The sequence below is a fragment of the Leuciscus leuciscus genome (assembly GCF_965113295.1).
Source record: "Leuciscus leuciscus genome assembly, chromosome: 25".
In the NCBI taxonomy this organism is placed as follows: Eukaryota; Metazoa; Chordata; class Actinopteri; order Cypriniformes; family Leuciscidae; genus Leuciscus; species Leuciscus leuciscus.
In genome coordinates, this window is record NC_138724.1 from 5546198 (window position 1) to 5564470 (window position 18273).

The 18273-nt window shown below is 38.3% G+C and overlaps 2 protein-coding genes across 2 annotated transcripts; one reads left to right on the top strand and one right to left on the bottom strand.

Annotated features, from left to right (window-relative positions):
* Positions 1 to 3335: 3335 nt before the first annotated feature.
* On the bottom strand, positions 3336 to 13772 carry LOC309490773 (uncharacterized protein; the record flags this gene model as incomplete). Its single annotated transcript, XM_082160041.1, has 4 exons — positions 3336 to 11177; positions 13058 to 13120; positions 13302 to 13323; positions 13627 to 13772. 4 exons carry the CDS (start codon positions 13770 to 13772, stop codon positions 3336 to 3338), a joined length of 8073 nt encoding a protein of 2690 aa, XP_082016167.1.
* A 1236-nt stretch (positions 13773 to 15008) lies between these two features.
* On the top strand, positions 15009 to 17286 carry LOC309490775 (uncharacterized protein). Its single transcript, XM_082160043.1, has 4 exons — positions 15009 to 15118; positions 15744 to 16176; positions 16424 to 16633; positions 16828 to 17286. Exons 2-4 carry the CDS (start codon positions 15745 to 15747, stop codon positions 17176 to 17178), a joined length of 993 nt encoding a protein of 330 aa, XP_082016169.1. The 5' UTR covers positions 15009 to 15118; position 15744; the 3' UTR covers positions 17179 to 17286.
* Positions 17287 to 18273: the final 987 nt, after the last annotated feature.

Below are 18273 nucleotides of genomic sequence, written 5' to 3' on the forward strand. Positions count from 1 at the left end.
TAGCAACCACCCAGAATACCCTAGCAACCACCCAAAACACCATAGCAACCGCCTAGCAACCACCCAAAAGACCCTAGCAACCGCCTAGCAACCACCCAAAAGACCCTAGCAACCACCCAAAACACCCTAGCAACCGCCTAGCAACCACCCAAAAGACCCTAGCAACCACCCAGAACACCCTAGCAACCGCCTAGCAACCACCCAAAAGACCCTAGCAACCACCCAAAAGACCCTAGCAACCACCCAGAATACCCTAGCAAACACCCAAAACACCCTAGCAACCACCCAGAACACCCTAGCAACCGCCTAGCAACCACCCAAAAGACCCTAGCAACCACCTAGCAACCACCCAAAAGACCCTAGCAACCACCCAAAACACCCTAGCAACCACCCAGAACACCCTAGCAACCGCCTAGCAACCACCCAAAAGACCCTAGCAACCACCCAGGACACCCTAGCAACCACCTAGCAACCACCCAGAAGACCCTAGCAACCACCCAAAAGACCCTAGCAACCACCCAAAATATCCTAGCAACCGCCTAGAAACCACCCAGAATACCCTAGCAACCACCCAAAAAACCCTAGCAACCACCCAGAACACCCTAGCAACCACCCAAAAGACCCTAGCAACCACCTAGCAACCACCCAAAAGACCCTGGCAACCACCCAGGACACCCTAGCAACCACCTAGCAACCACCCAGAACACCCTAGCAACCTCCCAAAATACCCTAGGAACACCATAGCAACCACCCATAAAATCCTAGCAACCGCCTAGCAAAAAACGTTCTGGTCCAAACTTTCTCAAGCCAACTTAAAGTTTGTCTCGACGAACTTTCGCATCTAGTTATTATTAATATTATTATTATTATTCTTCTGTGAAAAACTATTGACTCAAACTCGCCCTAGAGCTTTAACTCTACATACTCCAAACTCGGCTCAGACACTCAAACTGATCTGAAGTTTTATGCTATATCTTTTCAGACTGATCGGACTTACGGTTTTCCTACAAATGACGATCAAAACTCGGAAAAAGTCCCATTGACTTAACATTGGGCATTCTAAAAAAATTCAAACTCACCAACCGACAAAAATTCAAATCTAAATCCCTTGAAAACTAAATCAAACTGCCATTCTATATATATTAGCCAATGAAACTCATTTAAACTAATAAACTCTAATTTCATACACTTATAAACTAATTAACTTAAATTGAATAACTAATTAACTAATAAACTCATGAATTCATAGACTTATGAACTCTTAAACTCATAAATTAATAAACTCTGAACTCTAAACTCATTTAAACTTATAAACTCTAAACTCAAAAACTTGTACACTTATAAACTCTAAACTCATAAACTCTGAGTGTGTGTGTGTGTGTGTGTGTGTGTGTCTGAGTGAGTGTGTGAGCGAGGTAGTCTGTTTGAGTGTGTGTGTGTGTGTGTGTGTGTGTATCTATCTATCTAACTTATCTATCTATCTCTCTGTCATAAACTTCAAACTACTTTAAACTTTAAACCAATTTAAACTTCTTAAGTTTAAAGCTCCCAGCTCCCAAGCAACTCCATAGCAACCAAACTTGAGTATCCTAGCAACCGTTTTGCAAGACCTATATCTCTGTATCAGAACATCGTATAGAGATGAGGTTTGGCTCTTTTGACTCATGCTAGCAAACAGCACTTTCAACATGCTACACATGCTAGCAGTGAATAGCTACATGCTAATAGCGATTAGTTAAGTAAGAACTCTATAAAAACTCCATAGTAACCATCTGTGACAACTACCAACCACCTAGTAACACTACATCAACCGCTCTGAATACCATAGCAACCACCCAGAACACCCTAGCAACCACCTAGCAACCACCCAGAACACCCTAGCAACCACCCAAAAGACCCTAGCAACCACCCAAAATATCCTAGCAACCACCCAGAACACCCTAGCAACCACCCAAAATACCCAAAATACAAAAATTCTAATCTAAATCCCTTGAAGACTAAACCAAACTGCCATTCTATATATATTAGCCAATGAGACTCATTTAAATGAATAAACTCTAATCTCATATACTTATAAACTAATTAACTTAAATTTAATAACTAATTAACTAATAAACTCACGAATTCATAGACTTATGAACTCTTAAACTCAAAAAATAATAAACTCTGAACTCTTAAACTCATTTAAACTTATAAACTCTAAACTCAAAAGCTCGTACACTTATAAACTCATCAATTTATACACTTAAAAACTCTAAACTCATAAACTCTGAGTGTGTGTGTGTGTCTGAGTGAGTGTGTGTGTCTGAGTGAGTGTGTGAGCGAGGTAGTCTGAGTGAGTGTGTGTATGTATCTAACTTATTTATCTATCTATCATAAACTTCAAACTACTTTAAAGTTCTTAAGTTTAATGTTTCCAGCTCCCAAGCAACTCCATAGCAACCAAACTTGAGTATCCTAGCAACCGTTTTGCAAGACCTATATCTCTGTATCAGAACATCGTATAGAGATGAGGTTTGGCTCTTTTGACTCATGCTAGCAAACAGCACTTCCGTGTGTGTGTGTGTGTGTGTGTGTGTGTGTGTGTGTGTGTGTGTGTGTGTGTGTGTGTGTGTGTGTGTTCATGTTTTTCTATCCCGGTGGGGACTTCAACCTGAATGCACACAGACTCATGGGGACTCGTGTCACAGTGGGGACCTAAACTGAGGTCCCCATGGGTAAACAAGCTTATAAATCATACAGAATTAGTTTTTTTGGGAAATGTAAAAATGCAGAAAGTTTTCTGTGATGGGTAGGTTTAGGGGTAGGGTTAGTGTAAGGAGATAGAATATACAGTTTGTACAGTATAAAAACCATAACGTCTATGGAGAGCCCCCCAAAAAGATAGTAAACCAGACGTGTGTGTGTGTGTGGTGTGTGTATGGATCAAGAAAGACAAAAATCAAGTAATTATGCTTCACAAATTCTTTTATTTAGTCAATGACCATTTGGATCGCACTTAGTCTGGAACCTCACTCTTAAGCAAGTCAAACCGGAGTAAAAAACTCCAGAATTACTCACTCTTAAGATCACTGGAACACACAAGCCTTTCCACCACGTCAAGGTGGCGATCCTTGGAAAGGACATTCACTCTCCATCCATTCCTTATCTAACAAACAAACAAACAAATAGTCTATATGTAACACATTCACACACACATGCACACAAGAAGTAGACAATGTGAACCGTTGTGTGGTATATATTTATTTGTTTTAGCATTATTTTTTCTTAAAATCATGATCTTATCTTAAAGGAGTGTTAAATGTGTGACTCAGATTTTGATATATTTGATGTATCTATTCAAAAACACAATACACAGGATCATGATAGCTGTAATATGTCTGTAGAACTCCTGCTCTGATGTTTGAGTGTGCGCCACTTATGAAGATAGGATCTAGAAGAGTATTTTTTTCTGTCGTCCCGGTGCTGATTAGCTGTGTGTATCCTTTATCTTCAAACAAATTGAGAATAGGTTTGTTGCAATGAGAAAGCTGATCTTCATTGAAGTCGCCACAGACGATAAGAGGCCTGAAATCGATTATCTCCAGAGATGTCAAGAGTGCGTTCAGATGTGCCAAAAACTCTGCCAAATTATAACTTGGTGGTCTGTAGATCACTGCAAGAAGTGCTTGTTTGGGGGCTTCTATCTTCAAAACCAAATATTCCAAGTCAGTAACATTCTGTATGTACATCAGAGGACAAACTTTAAAGCTGTTCTTCACATAAATGGCCACTCCACCACCATTCTTGTTTGCCAAATGTGCATAGTTTGTGTAGGATGCATGCCTGTTGCGTTTGTACATGGTGTATCCATCCAGATGTAGATGTGCAGGAACAGCGGAGCCTGACAGGTGTGTTTCAGTGAGGCACAAAACATCAGCCAAGAGAAGCTCATGGTGGCATTTTAAATCATCCATGTGACACTCCAGCCCCTCTGTGTTATGATGAATGATTTTAAGAGCTGAATTCAGGTTGGAATCCTGTACAATATTTAGGATGGGCTGGATACTGTGAAAATCTGCTTTTGGCATGTTCTCCAAGGAGGCACTTATTTTTGGATCACAGAAGATTTTCTTTTCTTCAAAGTCAGTAATGTGCAGTCCACTGAGGGATGTCGTTCTGCTGAGTGCAACGTATGCCATGCCTGATTCAAATATGTGCTTCAGAGATACAACAGCGCGATCAGTCGTCATTCCTTGCACTTTATGGATAGTGCATGCAAAAGCAAGCTTCATGGGAAATTGTCTTCGAATTGTTCCTTTTCTTTTCAGTGGTTCCTCTGACCTCTCAATATAGACAATGCTGTCATCTCCATCAGGTGCTTTGTTGCGATGTTTTTGTCCAGCAGTCACATTATCTAAATGAAGACCAATTAATTGCACATATCCATCTCGGGTATGGGTTGTTGTTGCCACCTTGGCAAAAGTGCCATTAACCAATCCATCGTCCACATCAATATTTCTGGTTAGCATCACTCGTGCACCAATAGCAATCTGTAGCGTGTCAATAAGGTCACGATTGTCTCCTTTAAATGGTGCCGCTTGCCTTTTCATTTCTCCTGTTCTGGGATCTTTTTTGTAATCATGTGCATTTATGGTAATGACATTTGAAAAGCGGGAGGAAATTGCTTCACTGTTGTGATTGTCTACCTCTTTATTGGTTGCATAGATGTGCAGTGCATCAGCTGGACACTCTTCAGGGGAGGATCTTATGACAGTTTCTAACATGCACCTGTCTGCATCCGTCAGCTTCTCGTGCTTCTTTTTTACTCTCAGTCTGTTGAGCAGCTCAGCATATGCAAGATCATCTCTCTGTCTCATGATCTGTGTCATAGTTATCATTTGAAAATGATCTGTCCAGAAGTCCAGCACATGGTCCTCATACACACAGAGTGGTTTTGCTCTTCCCACAGGTGGTAATTGATAATAATCTCCCACAGCTAATACAGATAAGCCACCAAAAGGTTTCTTGTTTCCCTTAATCTGTTGCAGTCTCCAGTTCACATAGGCAAACAACTGTTTTGACACCATTGATATTTCATCGATAATTAAAATGTGTGTATTAGAAAGGTCTGCCCTGATTTCATCCAAGCTGTTTCCCAGGCCTTGGTATGGAGGCTTCAAGTTTCTTGGGAGTTTCAGAAGACAGTGCAGTGTTTTACCTGAGATGTTAAATGCTGCAGTTCCTGTGAATGCTGCTAAAAGAACGGTTGGCTTGGAAATGTCAGTATGCTCTTGTATGCATGGAAGCCTGCGCAAAATCTTGGTTGCTTCTGCATAAATAGATTTGATAACGTGTGATTTACCAACTCCTGCTCCACCATTCAAGAAATACAGAAATTGTTGTGGGTTTTCACCAGAGACACATCTTTTGCACCAGTCTCGGACTGCATAAAATATGGAAGCTTGTGTTTGATTCAAGCTCTGGTACATTTTGCGAATCTGTGCATGATTTTGTTGGGTAGCTTCCACGAGTGGCATAGCTGTGTTACTGACAGAGGTAGATGCTGTGTATTCAGGAATATCCTCCTGCTCGTTCACATCATTAGGATCAGTGGGTTCACGTTCCGATATGCTCTCCAAACGGATCAGTTCATTTGCTGGAGCCAATGTAGTCCATGCATCTTCAACTGGACCATTCTGTTCAAAATCCTCAATTGCCTGTTCAATAGCCTCATTATGTTTTTCATATTTCTCACGGTTTTCGTTTACAATATTGTACACACGCTGCAGTTCATCAGTTCCTGGCAGTTTTACAGAAGCAAATGCATAAAATGATTCATATGTCTGAAATCTTGTGGACTTCAGTTGCTCATCTGAGCGATATGGCAAGTATAGCTTTAGAAAAGTTCCATAGAATTTTTCTGGGGTTTTCTGCTGTGAAAAACGAGCAAATCTGATGACAGCAGGTTTTCCTCTTGTTCTTTTCTGTATGTGTCCCAAGTTTTTTTGAAGTGGCAAGACATTTTTACCTTTTGTTTTTCCTGCATAAACAATGCGATATTCACTTGCAAATTCAGCCATGCACATGTTCTCAAATTCAGGTCTATTTGGTCTGGCCTTGTACTTTTCTGGCAATCCTGTCATCCACACGTTCTCTATGTCATCATCCATGCTCTCCAAGCACCTCATTGGTAAACTCATCTTTACAGCATTGTCATCAGTAGGTATGAATATGACAGCACGTGATGATGATTTTAATTTCAGACTGCATGTGCGAGCGACTGCCTCCTGAGCACTGACTTCTCTGTTCTTTGCATAGGCATTCATGATCTGCTTCATGCACTCACGTTCAGACAGGTCATCATGGCTTGAGTCTTTTATCACTTTTTTAAGATAATCACTCATCTCATGCTCAGCTTTTGAAATGTACGAGACAATATACATGATACAGCTGTAGGGGTTCAGAATGAACTGTATGTCCATGTTTGCATCCCAGGCTCTTAACAGCATTGGATTATAGCCATTCACCCAGCAGTCCTGTGGTCGTCTCTCCATGAATATTGAACTTGATGTAGAAATAGTATCAATATGTTTCTCATACTCTTCATAAGTCATGTTTACTTTATGAAGTAGCTGTGTAATGCTATCAAAACTCTGAGTCGAGTCATTCAGTAGATCCCACACATTCTGTAGCTGTTCTTTTGCGAAACTGGCATAATTTCTTTCCTCTGATTCATTCCCTTCATCAGACTGATCTGCAGGAGGAGGTCTGGGGCGTGATATCATTGTTCTGTTAATGGGTGGTTTAGGAAATCCAAACCGGCAGTGCTTCTTGTTCTTTCTACAGGATTTTGAGTGGTTACGACTGTGCATCTGTACTTCACTTACAATTTTATGTAGTTCTGGGTCTTTGTCTGGGTCTGGTAATTTGCACGATATGTATTTATCAATGAAATCACACACATCCTGATCTTGATCTTTTTCAAACTCTGGAGCATCTTTCACCCAAAATAAGCAGTGAATGTGTGGAGAGCCACGCAGCTGGAACTCTACTCTGTAAAAAAAGTCAATTACCTCACCGATAGGTCGAGCAGGGGAATTTATCAAATCTCTCATCAAGGCTTCAACACGTTTTTCAAACATTCTCATCGCTGTCACAGCGTTACTTCTGAGGATTTCACATTTTTCGGACCAGTCTAATTCAGCAAAGTTCACGGTTTCACCTTGTTGTGCTTTAATAGCAGTAATCACATCAGGCCATCTCATCTCAGCAGCACTAAACGTACAGAAAAATGTAGGAGTGCCCAGCTGTCTCAGCATAGCAAACAGATCACGGAGAGATTTCTCCCAGTATGCTGGAGTCCCTCTTAATGGTTGCATGAATCGTGTAGCTTCCTTATTTATTACAAGCTTTTCTAACTCCTGTTTGTCCTGCAGCATTGAACAGTTTATTCTGCGTCCATCACGGGTCATGGGTTTTGCTTTCCTCAGCTGGATAGACATACTAGATGTGGCCATGTTCATTTCAGTCACGAACTGCGCAAAGAAGATATAGTTGGTGTCCTTCGCACAACGATTGTCAATAGAGAATAGTCTAGAGTTAAAGTATCTGCTGGGGGAAACATGTTTTTCTCTACCAGGCTCATCAAAGGTGTTCTTGCCATCAGGAAACTGCACTGGAAACGCCATAGACTCAAGTTTAGGAATTTTGAAAGTGTTTACAGGAGTGTTTCTCTCTGCTGGGGCAATGCAAAATATTCCATCATTATAAGACAACAGCTGCTGGCCGAGATCTGGGGGCTGAAGACATGTATCCAAGGCAAGGCCTCTCGATTGCTCTTCTGCAGTAGTGTCATCATTTGCATCGTGTTCATTCTCATTGCTCTGTTCTTCAGTGTTCTCACTTTGTCTACTGTTCTCAATATCCATTTCCTCATCGGGAGCATTGATGTCATTTGCACACTCTTCATGCTCATTAAACATTTCTTCTTCAGAAGCATTGATGTCATTTGCACACTCTTCATGCTCATTAAACATTTCTTCTTCAGAAGCATTGATGTCATTTGCACACTCTTCATGCTCATTAAACATTTCTTCTTCAGAAGCATTGATATCATTTGCACACTCTTCATGCTCATTAAACATTTCTTCTTCAGAGAGTTCTGCATTAATGACGATATCTTTATATTCTGAATGGATATCTTTTAGCTTTCTTAAAGCAGACAAAACCTTTTGCATGTTCAAAGTCTGAAACTGATAGTGACCTTGGTAACACAGACGTCTTTTGAGTTTCACTGTAAGCAGTTGTGATTCACTTCTTGGTCTGGGTAAAGAATTCACTGTTGTTTCTACTTCAGATGCAACAGAAATCACGGCGCCTTTAATAGCTCTTTGCTGGCCTTTCGGTAGTGTAACAATCTTAGCAAAAGGAATGTACTTTGCAATAACGTGTCTTTCAAGAACATTCAAATCGCAGAGTTCTGAAGGAATGGGAGCGAACTGAAGTTTATTAGCTAAAGCAATGTCTGGAATCAGACCTCTCATTAGTGTATTATGGCAGCAGTGACAGATCCACTCTGTTTTCCTGTTCTCCAAGGCACATTGATCTGAGCAGTCAGAGCAGACGTGAACATAGTTTCCAGTCAAGCAAACTGAAGCAACTGTCGGATTCTTCTGATAGCGCTCACGATCACATGACTTGACTTGATTTGAGAAGAGTGCTCTGGCACAGCATGTGCAGACATAAGTTGGCCCCTGTTTTATAACATCTCTGAAAACATTTAAGGCTCTTAACACAGTCGGATCTTGTACTGCGTCAGGCTGGTTATTTTGTAACGTGTCTCTCTGCTGGCGCATCAGATTCATGTTTTTGTATTTGAGCCGTATGTCTTGTGCACAGCGTACTGTGTGAAGTACCTTGAGTGCAGATATTTTGTTTTTAGATTTGAATAAATTGTATTCTTTCTGACGAGCCCTAAAATGTGCATCACAGTGATAACGTTGTTTAAAGATGTTTTTCCTTTGTTCATAGAAGTTAGGATCATTTTTGCATCGGTTTGCATAATGGTCTATTTGCCTTTGCCTAAAAATAGGATCCTTTAAATATCTATCAACAATATATTGCATATGCTGTTCCTTGTACTTAGGATTATTCCTATAATTTCTTATTATATAGGTCTTTTGTCTCTCCCTGAATTTTTCATCATTCCTGTAGTTTCTAATTATATAGCTCTTTTGTCTCTCCCTGAATTTTTCATCATTCCTGTAGTTTCTAATTATATAGCTCTTTTGTCTCTCCCTGAATTGTTCATCGTTCCTGTAGTTTCTAATTGTATAGTTATTTTGTCTCTCTCTGAACTGTGCGTCATTCCTGTAGTTTCTAATTATATAGCTCTTTTGTCTCTCCCTGAATTGTTCATCATTCCTGTAGTTTCTAATTATATAGCTCTTTTGTCTCTCCCTGAATTTTTCATCATTCCTGTAGTTTCTAATTATATAGTTCTTTTGTCTCTCCCTGAATGTTTCATCATTCCTGTAGTTTCTAATTATATAGTTCTTTTGTCTCTCCCTGAACTGTTTGTCATTCTTGTAATTGCTGGTTACAGTACTCTTTTTTCTCTCTCTGTATTCATTAATATGTTTATAATTGTTTTTCATGGCTTGTTTGTGGTGTTCTCTGTAAATTGCATTATTACAATATTTGTTTTTCATGGCTTGTTTATTAATTTCCTTATATGTTTTATAATTATGGATTTTGCGTTTAGTCTGTTTTTTGATGGAACTCATTTCTTTGTGCCATTTTGAACTGTAAGCCTTTCGCCTTTGAGTCTTGCTCAGTTTTTTCAATTGCTTATTTAAGTCAGTTGATTTTGAACATTGTTGATTTGGAGCTGACAATGCTATCGGCATAGATGCACTCGGTGAAAGCATATCAGGAAATGTTTTACTGAATGACACATTTTTATATCTGTCGCTATCCTGAGAGACGGAAGTTATAACTTTGATTTTATACTGATTAGTCAAGTGGACTTGTTCATCAGTTGATGCGTCACTGTTAACGGTAGTCTCAGATAGTTGTTGAAATGGATCTTGGACTTGAACATACAGTTGTGAGACATCAGTAGACCTGCATTGTTCTTTATTTGACAGAGCTTCGTTCTCAAAAGAGGTGGAAGGTTGCACATCTTGGACTTGAACATCCAGTTGTGAGACATCAGCAGACCTGCATTGTTCTTTGTTTGACAGAGCTTCGTTTTCAAAAGAGGTGGATGGTTGCACATCTTGGACTTGAACATCCAGTTGTGAGACATCAGCAGACCTGCATTGTTCTTTGTTTGACAGAGCTTCGTTCTCAAAAGAGACAGATGGTTGTACATCACGTTCAAGCTCACAGCAGTTCGGGGAGACTTCAGGACGTACACTTCTTTCAGTTATTCGGTTAATGAACGATACAGGCAGCAGATCAAACTGTTGCTGGTCTCTCAAATCAAAACACCCTTGAAACAATAGCAGCAACCTCTCAATCATGTCCTCTAAACGGAAGAAGGTCAACATCACGGCTGTACCAGTGCTTTCATCTTCAGGCATTCCATATGCTGATCTGCAGTGAGAGTCAAAATAACCAAACCTCCCTGAGCGATCTCTGAATACGGCGATACACGAGCATCCACACATCAGCAACGCGTCACTCACATCAGCTCTGAGACATTGCAGAGTATTCTCTAGGTTTTCATACTCGCCTAGGACAGGTGAATCTTTTAGGAATCCAACTCTCTGAGGATGTTTCAGGATGTTGTAGCAGGCAGAGTTGGTCTTAACTGTGCTTGGCAGCTCATCAAAGTTAAAAAAATTTGCCACAAATTGTCCTTTGCTCCGCAGTGTTTTTTTGACACTAGTGTAAAGGGCATCACCTTTCTGTAAAATGCGGTCTAAATCGAAACCTAGTAGCTCATTACGTTCATTATGGACAGCTAGGAACATTAAGGCATTGCATGTACACTGACGACTTCTGGAGTAAATCTTGTACCTAGAATCGCTTTGACAGTGAGATGCTGTAACAGACAGAACATACATGTTTTCACCAACCATACCTGCTCCAGAAGTACTGCTATTGGTGCCACATGAAGCTTTTAGGTTTCTGCGCTGTTTCTGAGATTCACTCCTCTTTCCTCTTCTTGGCATGGTGATGTTTGAGCACTGGCAATCAAGCAAATATGTTTGAGTAATGGGTACAAATATTGATATTTACTGTTACTTGAGAAAACGAACACAAAAGATAATGCCTTTTATGCAATCAGATATACAGAAATATATATATTAGTAACAGTATACAACAGTCGATATATAACAACAGTTAATTAATTGATTTGAAGTTAGGTTAATCAAAAAAGTGTGTACTTTAAAAGAGTTGATATTCCACTTTTTCCTGAATCTGCAGTTGATTTTTTCTCACCTGGGTTCAAGTTTTTCACAGTCCCAGCTTTTTACAGTCAAGTCAAGCGTTTTTTAGTCAAGTTGTCAGAGTTTTCATAGGTTTTGGTTTTCAAAGTGTTTTTGGTTTTCAAAGCGTTTTGGGGGGAAAACTTGTTGTGGTTCTGGCTTTTAATTTTTAAAGATGCGTTAGCAAGCTTGCATGTGCAGTTTGGGTTTATGCGTTTTGGTTTTTGCATTTTTGAGATTGCGTTTGGGGTGCGAGCAAGCGAAGCAGCAAGCAATGCAGCAGCGTTTTGGGGTAGCAGCCAGTCAATTTTTGTTTTGAAGAGAAAGAACAGAATGGGCGAGAGGTAGAGGTTTAAGCGAGATAAAAGTTTGAGTGAAAAAAGGACATAAAGGTATAGGATAGGACAGGACATTAAACGACACACACGCACACGCACACACACACACACACACACACACAGAGAAAAAAACAAGTTAATTACATTCTTTACAGAAAACCTTAATACAAAATGCACTTAATTAAAACTTCACTTAACAGTTAATTGGGCAAATATAATAATAATAGTAAAACAAAAATTATTTCTAAAATGATTACTTACTGTATAGAGGTGGGACAATGTAATAAATAAATACAGAATGCAGTAATCAATATATTTTCAACACATTTTTGGGGCTTATGATAATACGCCATCACATTTAAAAACAGTTCTTACATACTGTTGATGGGAATAGAGATGTCCAATCTACTGCAGGGAGAGAGAAAAAGAGACACATCTCACACAAATCAAGCTGTTCATTTTAAGCTACAAAACCTTGTTTTTACTCAGCATATTTACATGTCCAACAAACAAATATATTTACCTTTACTCTAATTTCTACCAATGGCTAAATGTGTAAAATATCACAATGTTATATACTGTATACAGTAAAGACTAAAACAGCAATGTCTATGTGGACCCTACAGGACATGTAGAATTGTGTATTAATCAATATAAAGACATAACTAATGATTAATATGTTGTGTGTGTTACTTGCATAGACAGCCAAAGCAGCCTCAACCCTATGGAAAAATGAAAATAAACAGCTTGTGATAGAGAATAGAAATGGCTGTTCATGCGTTTGTTACGTCTCGGCTAGATTAATGCAATTCATTATTTTGCTGTGTATCCAAGTCTCAAATTGCTTGTCTTCAGCTAGTCTGAAACGCTGCGGCCAAACTTCTTCATAAGTGTCGTAAATTTGAACAAATTTCTATCCTATTCTCAGAGAATAGACTTTAAAGGACCATGAATTTAGGGCCACGACTCTGGAACAGCCTGCCTCTAAGCGATTAGAACGGCCCCTTCTCTGTCCGCTTTCAAGTCTCTGTTTTTGGTTTTTCTGTTTTATGGTTACTCTTATTTTTTTCTAATCTGAATTTTATTGGTGTTATATTTATTTACCACAAAGGTTCCTAGATGGCAATAAAGGTGAATGTAATATAAACATTACAATTTATGTCTATGATGTTAATGTCTGCAATCCATTCTGCTGTTACACAATTTAATACAATGCTGTTATACAAAAGGTCGTTTTTTCCATGATAAATGCAAATACTGAGAATCTGTCAAGCTGTCACTCAAATACTAGTGGATTACCTTGAAATGAAGGTGCTGATGGCAGTTGGCAGTGGCTACGAGGCAGTGGAGGAGATACGAAACCTAATGGGTAAATGAAATGAGTAATCTTGATTCCAAAAATGTTATTCAAATCTTAAGTGTTAAGTGCTTAATAAAAGAGGTTATTACATGTTGTGAAATATGCTGATGTAGATTGCTATTCCATTGTCTATTGTAAATGCAAATACTGAGAATGTGACAGTCAGTTAAAAAGATTACTTACCGCAATGGATGCATGCAATGAACTGGCAAGATTTTTACAAACGTGTTCACATAAAAGAAAAAGGGAGAAAAATAAGAAATCACATATGATTAACTATTATACAAGTAAAATATTGCACATGCCTGCATGGATGGACATGTACAGAATAACTGTAAAGTCTTAAAAATATCATTGACTAATCTGAATCACATGAATAAGTACATTTGACAGGATTCTCTGAACTGCGGTGCAAAGAAACATGGTGGCGCCCATCTCACGTTATAGATCAAGATATGTTTTTCTTTTTTATATACAAGTTTTTAAAAGACCAAACACACTCACTTACACATTTTTTGAGAATCGGAAGATCAGATAGTTGATGACAAGGTAAGCAAGTTTGTGAATATTTTGAAGAAAAAAAGAAAATAAAAGCGACACATCTGTCATACAGTGGCTGCGGTGTGTCACGTGACAAATATGACGCGTCGCCATGGAAACATTAAGGGGGAACGATCTAAAATAGAATATTACAATTAAGCGTGAAAAAGGGTTGATATATGCATAATAAATGACGCTGGCTTATCTTTTTATTAAGCGAGTTATCAGTGTGTATTGATCATTGATGGTATAAAGTTATGCCTAACCCTTAACAATTTCACATGTCCCCTCAGTCATTTCATCCTGCAGCCGGGCCTGAAACCGTTAGCACAATCTCCTCACGAGACACGTTATTATTGTAATGCTTAATGGAAATTATTGTTCATGTTTCAGCTATTATAAACATTCATAATCAAATAAGTTTAACTGCATTCAACTCGTTGACCAACACACATTTTAATTACCTCAGACAGATTTTCTTACTCACCCGACGCAAAACAGCAGGCATAGAAAAATCCAGAATGATTAGTTATGCAGCATTCCACAGTCTAATTGGCCAGCCGTTATATTCGTTTGAATACTAAAAACTAATACCCTTATAATCAAGTTTAATTAGTAAAAATACATTCAAAAGTCATTACCATTTAAAAAACATTTATTACAATAAATAAAAATAACAAGTTAAAAATATTTATCACAACGCGCCCGCCCACACAGACTGCGCAGGAGATGCGCGCACCCAGAGTCCGTTAAAAGCTGCGCACAGCCACAAACAAATGTGGGCTCGTCCGTGATAAAAACGGAAATGTTTAATTAATACATTGGGCATCAACTAGACAAGTTAGAAGTCAGCATAAAGGGTAAAAGGAAATCCGTGTAGATCGGTTTAAAACCCTAATTAATTTAAAACAATTGCAGGCAAAATAGATTTAATAGGGATTTATTTTAAATAAAATTCATTACAAGTTAAAAAAAATTCATTTGAATAAATAAGAATTAATCCAGTTAAAAATATTCATTACAATAAAATTAATTAAAAGTTAAAAATATTAATCAAAAGCGTGCTCACAAAAGCTGTGCAAGGCCTTTTTGTTTTAAATAAAATTAATTTCAAGTTAAAAATATCCATTACAAGTTAACAATATTTAATACAATAAATAAAAATAACTACAGGATCAAATATTTATCAAAACGCGCACACACAGACAGCGCAGGAAATGCTAATAATATCATAAAATCACAAAGAATATCATATCACAAATAATATAAATAAAATTCCTTATCTGTTAAAGATATTAACACGCACACGCGAACGCGCGCGCGCGCACACACACACACACAAAGGGTGCGCGCAGCAGGAGTCCCGCTTAAAAGACGTGCACAGCCAGTCTTCTTCAGTGCGCAGCAGTTCTCCAACGCTTCCCAGAGTCGGCGCTATTGTTCCCCTGCTGGAGTTAAAGGTGAGACAGAAGATATAACATGTATTGATGTATCTGAAACACTGTGTATTTAGAAATGTTAATTTACAAAGAAATTAATAAATACAAATAATAAAAAAGTCAGAAAAAAGCCCTTTCCATTAGCTGACAGGAAATTTCATTTTCTGAGGTAAAACTTTACCTCATTAGAAATTGTATCAATGACTTTTAATATATAAATCAACTACATGAATAAATAAATAAATTCCTGTGAAATATTAAGTAAAAAAAGAGAGAAGTCCTGTCCTGAGGTAATTTTTTACCTCACAAGAAATGTATTGACACGATTAATTTATGAATTGGAAGTTGATTAACATTTCTTGTGATGTAAATATTAATTGGAAAAGGGCCCGTCTATAGGGTTATGGCTAAGGTTGAGTTTATTTTCTGAGGTAAAACTTTACTTCATTAGAAATTTTATCATTGACTTTCAATAAATAAATCTAAACTAAACTATAAATAAAACAACATGAATAAATAAATAAATTCCTGTGAAATATTAAAAAAAAAAAACAGGTCATGTATCATGATATTTTCATGTGTTAGAAAGTCATTGAAAACATTATGAAAGTTATAACCTTACCCTTTTTTTTTGTATTATTCTTAGGATGGCAACCCCCTACAGTCAGCAAGCACCGCTAAAAGTCAAATGTGTGGGTAGCCGCAGGAGCCAAAAGGCTTTAAATTTCACCTCCAACAACAACATAATTGATGTTGGAGAATACAAGGTGACCACACTGTCCGCCCTAACTGATGGACAGACATGGTACACCTCAATAAAAAATGGAAGTGACCCGGAGTTTGAAGAGGGTGGATCATACATAATCAAAAATTACACCCTCTCTAAACAATATGGCCGGCAGTGTATTTTCTTAAACCGGTCAAGCAGAAAATTTAAAACCTCCCCACTGGCCATAACCGAGGAGGCAGAGAGAGCTGCAAAAGAGGTCCTCTGTCCTCCTTCCCCATTTGTAACCGGGGAAGAACAGGAAGTCTTCTCAAGCACTGGATACCTGAGTCTGCAGGGAACCATTGAGAAAGTGAGTGAATTTAAAAGCACAATTGAATATCTAGTACATTATCCTGGTTTACTTAACCTAGGTAAATGTAAGCTATTATAATTGTGTTTCTCAATCAAAGTCCTATAGTACCCTAACACTTTTATTTGAGATACACATTTAGGTGAATTAACCTTGATTGGGAATACATAGAAAATATTCAGTGTTGGGGATACCTGGACCAGGACTGAGAAACACTCATCTGTGACACTGGGCTGTTATTTTCCAGGTGCAAGTGGCCAGGATGACTCGGGCCCAGTATCCCCTCCTGGACCTTTCTTTGAGATCTGGAATAAAACTTCTGGAGGTGACTTTATGGAGAGAAGAGGCGTTGATGGACCTGTACGTCGGGGATAAGGTGGAGGTCAGCCACCTAAGGGCAAACATTCGGCCCAATGGAGGAGGCAAATTTGACTCCTCCAACTATACGACTGTCAAGGTAAACAAATATAAATTTCAAAGGTTATCAAAGACAATTAAACAGCCATTAATAAAAAATAAAAACAAATAATTAAACTGCAAGCATTAAAATATTGTGAATCGTAATCAATACATTTTTACTGTTTATAATAATCTAACTGTAACACTAACCTTAACCCTAAGTGTGGATGTTTTTTATTTATTTTTCACCAGATCGTAGAGCGCGAGATCCTTGAAGCAGTGCTGACAATTATTGGCGTGTCCGAGGATAATGATATGCTCATCCTGTTGGACAGTGAACTTGAAGACTATGCTGTACCAAGCCATTTTTACCATGGCAATATAAATGACTTGGTACAGCAGCTGCCAATTACATTAAAAGTTCAGCACATTCATCACCGTGTGCTGAAACTTGAGGCTGTGGATACAACTGAGGCCGCAAAATCCCTGGATACAGCAGAGGATGCAGAATCCCTTGACCTTATCGAGGCCGCAGAATCCCTGGACCTTATTGAGGCCACAGAAGCCGCAGAATCCCTAGAAGTTGAAAACACTGAGGCTTAAAATGTGTTTTTGACTTTTATTTTGGTTTTGTTTTCTTAAGTTCTGATTGTTTTATATTTCTAAATGTTCCTAAGTACTTTACATATTATTAAAGACTGTTTGTTCGAATATCTTGTTGTGTGTTTCTTTGCATTCACCCCATTACATTACAGGGTTGTTTGTTTTTATGGGGTTTTAGAATGGGGGTTTTCAATTTGAATAACATTGCGTAAATTCTGAAAAACGTAAAATGCATGAGCTGTTCTCTGATTGTTTCAGGAAAAGATTCGAAGCATCAGGAATGTTGAAAACAGTGCCATCTTGTGGCAGGTCAAAAACCCAAACGTTTACAGCTTGTTGTTTTATCAACCAAGCACAAATAAAAAGCCTGACAATGCTAAATGTTTTTTGATAATATAATACATTTATATAATAATAATAATAATAATAATGAAGTGTTTCAATAAATTAATGAATAAAATGTTTCTGGCTATTAATAAAGTCATTATGCACTCCAAGTGAGCATTGCAAAGATTAATTTTGATCCTGAATTCATCAGCTCTATTGTGTCTTGTTACTCTAACCTCTTAATTAAATAAGGGCAATCATAACCTATTGCAGTTAATTTTGCAATGTACCGTTGCCGGTCGGCAGGCGTCAATGACTCGCAATATGGCATTTTTGTCATTCAAATACACACGATGTTCGCAGTGTTTTCCCCCACGCCGACTCCACCCTCGCCACACCAGACCACGCCCCCAACTATGACTAGATGCCGACTGTATGTATTGTTGTGGCTGCGGTGTGTCATGTGACAATCATGACGCGTCGCCATGGAAAGTTAAAATATTTTGAACTTACGCGTGAAAGGGTTGATTTAAAAATATATATATTCTAAGTAAACAACAATAGCCCAAGTTTAGTAAAACATTTTTTATTGAGACTATAAAAAAATAATTCTGCATCCATTTTTAGGTGTGCCAGCTGCCACTGTGGGTGGCACCGGCACACCCGTGGCTACGCCCCTGACTATAACTGATAAAACATCATTATTGCTCTGGATTTTATTATAATGAATAACGTCGATTAAAAGAATATTAAACGGGTTTTTTTTTT

What these genes read in the sequence shown, in the direction of transcription:
- LOC309490775 (XM_082160043.1), top strand. Translation starts at nt 15,745, where the DNA reads ATGGCAACCCCCTACAGTCAGCAAGCACCGCTAAAAGTCAAATGTGTG. An exon ending in TGCAGGGAACCATTGAGAAA is followed by an intron (nt 16,177 to 16,423) that starts GTGAGTGAATTT and finishes GTTATTTTCCAG; the next exon opens with GTGCAAGTGGCCAGGATGAC. An exon ending in CCAACTATACGACTGTCAAG is followed by an intron (nt 16,634 to 16,827) that starts GTAAACAAATAT and finishes ATTTTTCACCAG; the next exon opens with ATCGTAGAGCGCGAGATCCT.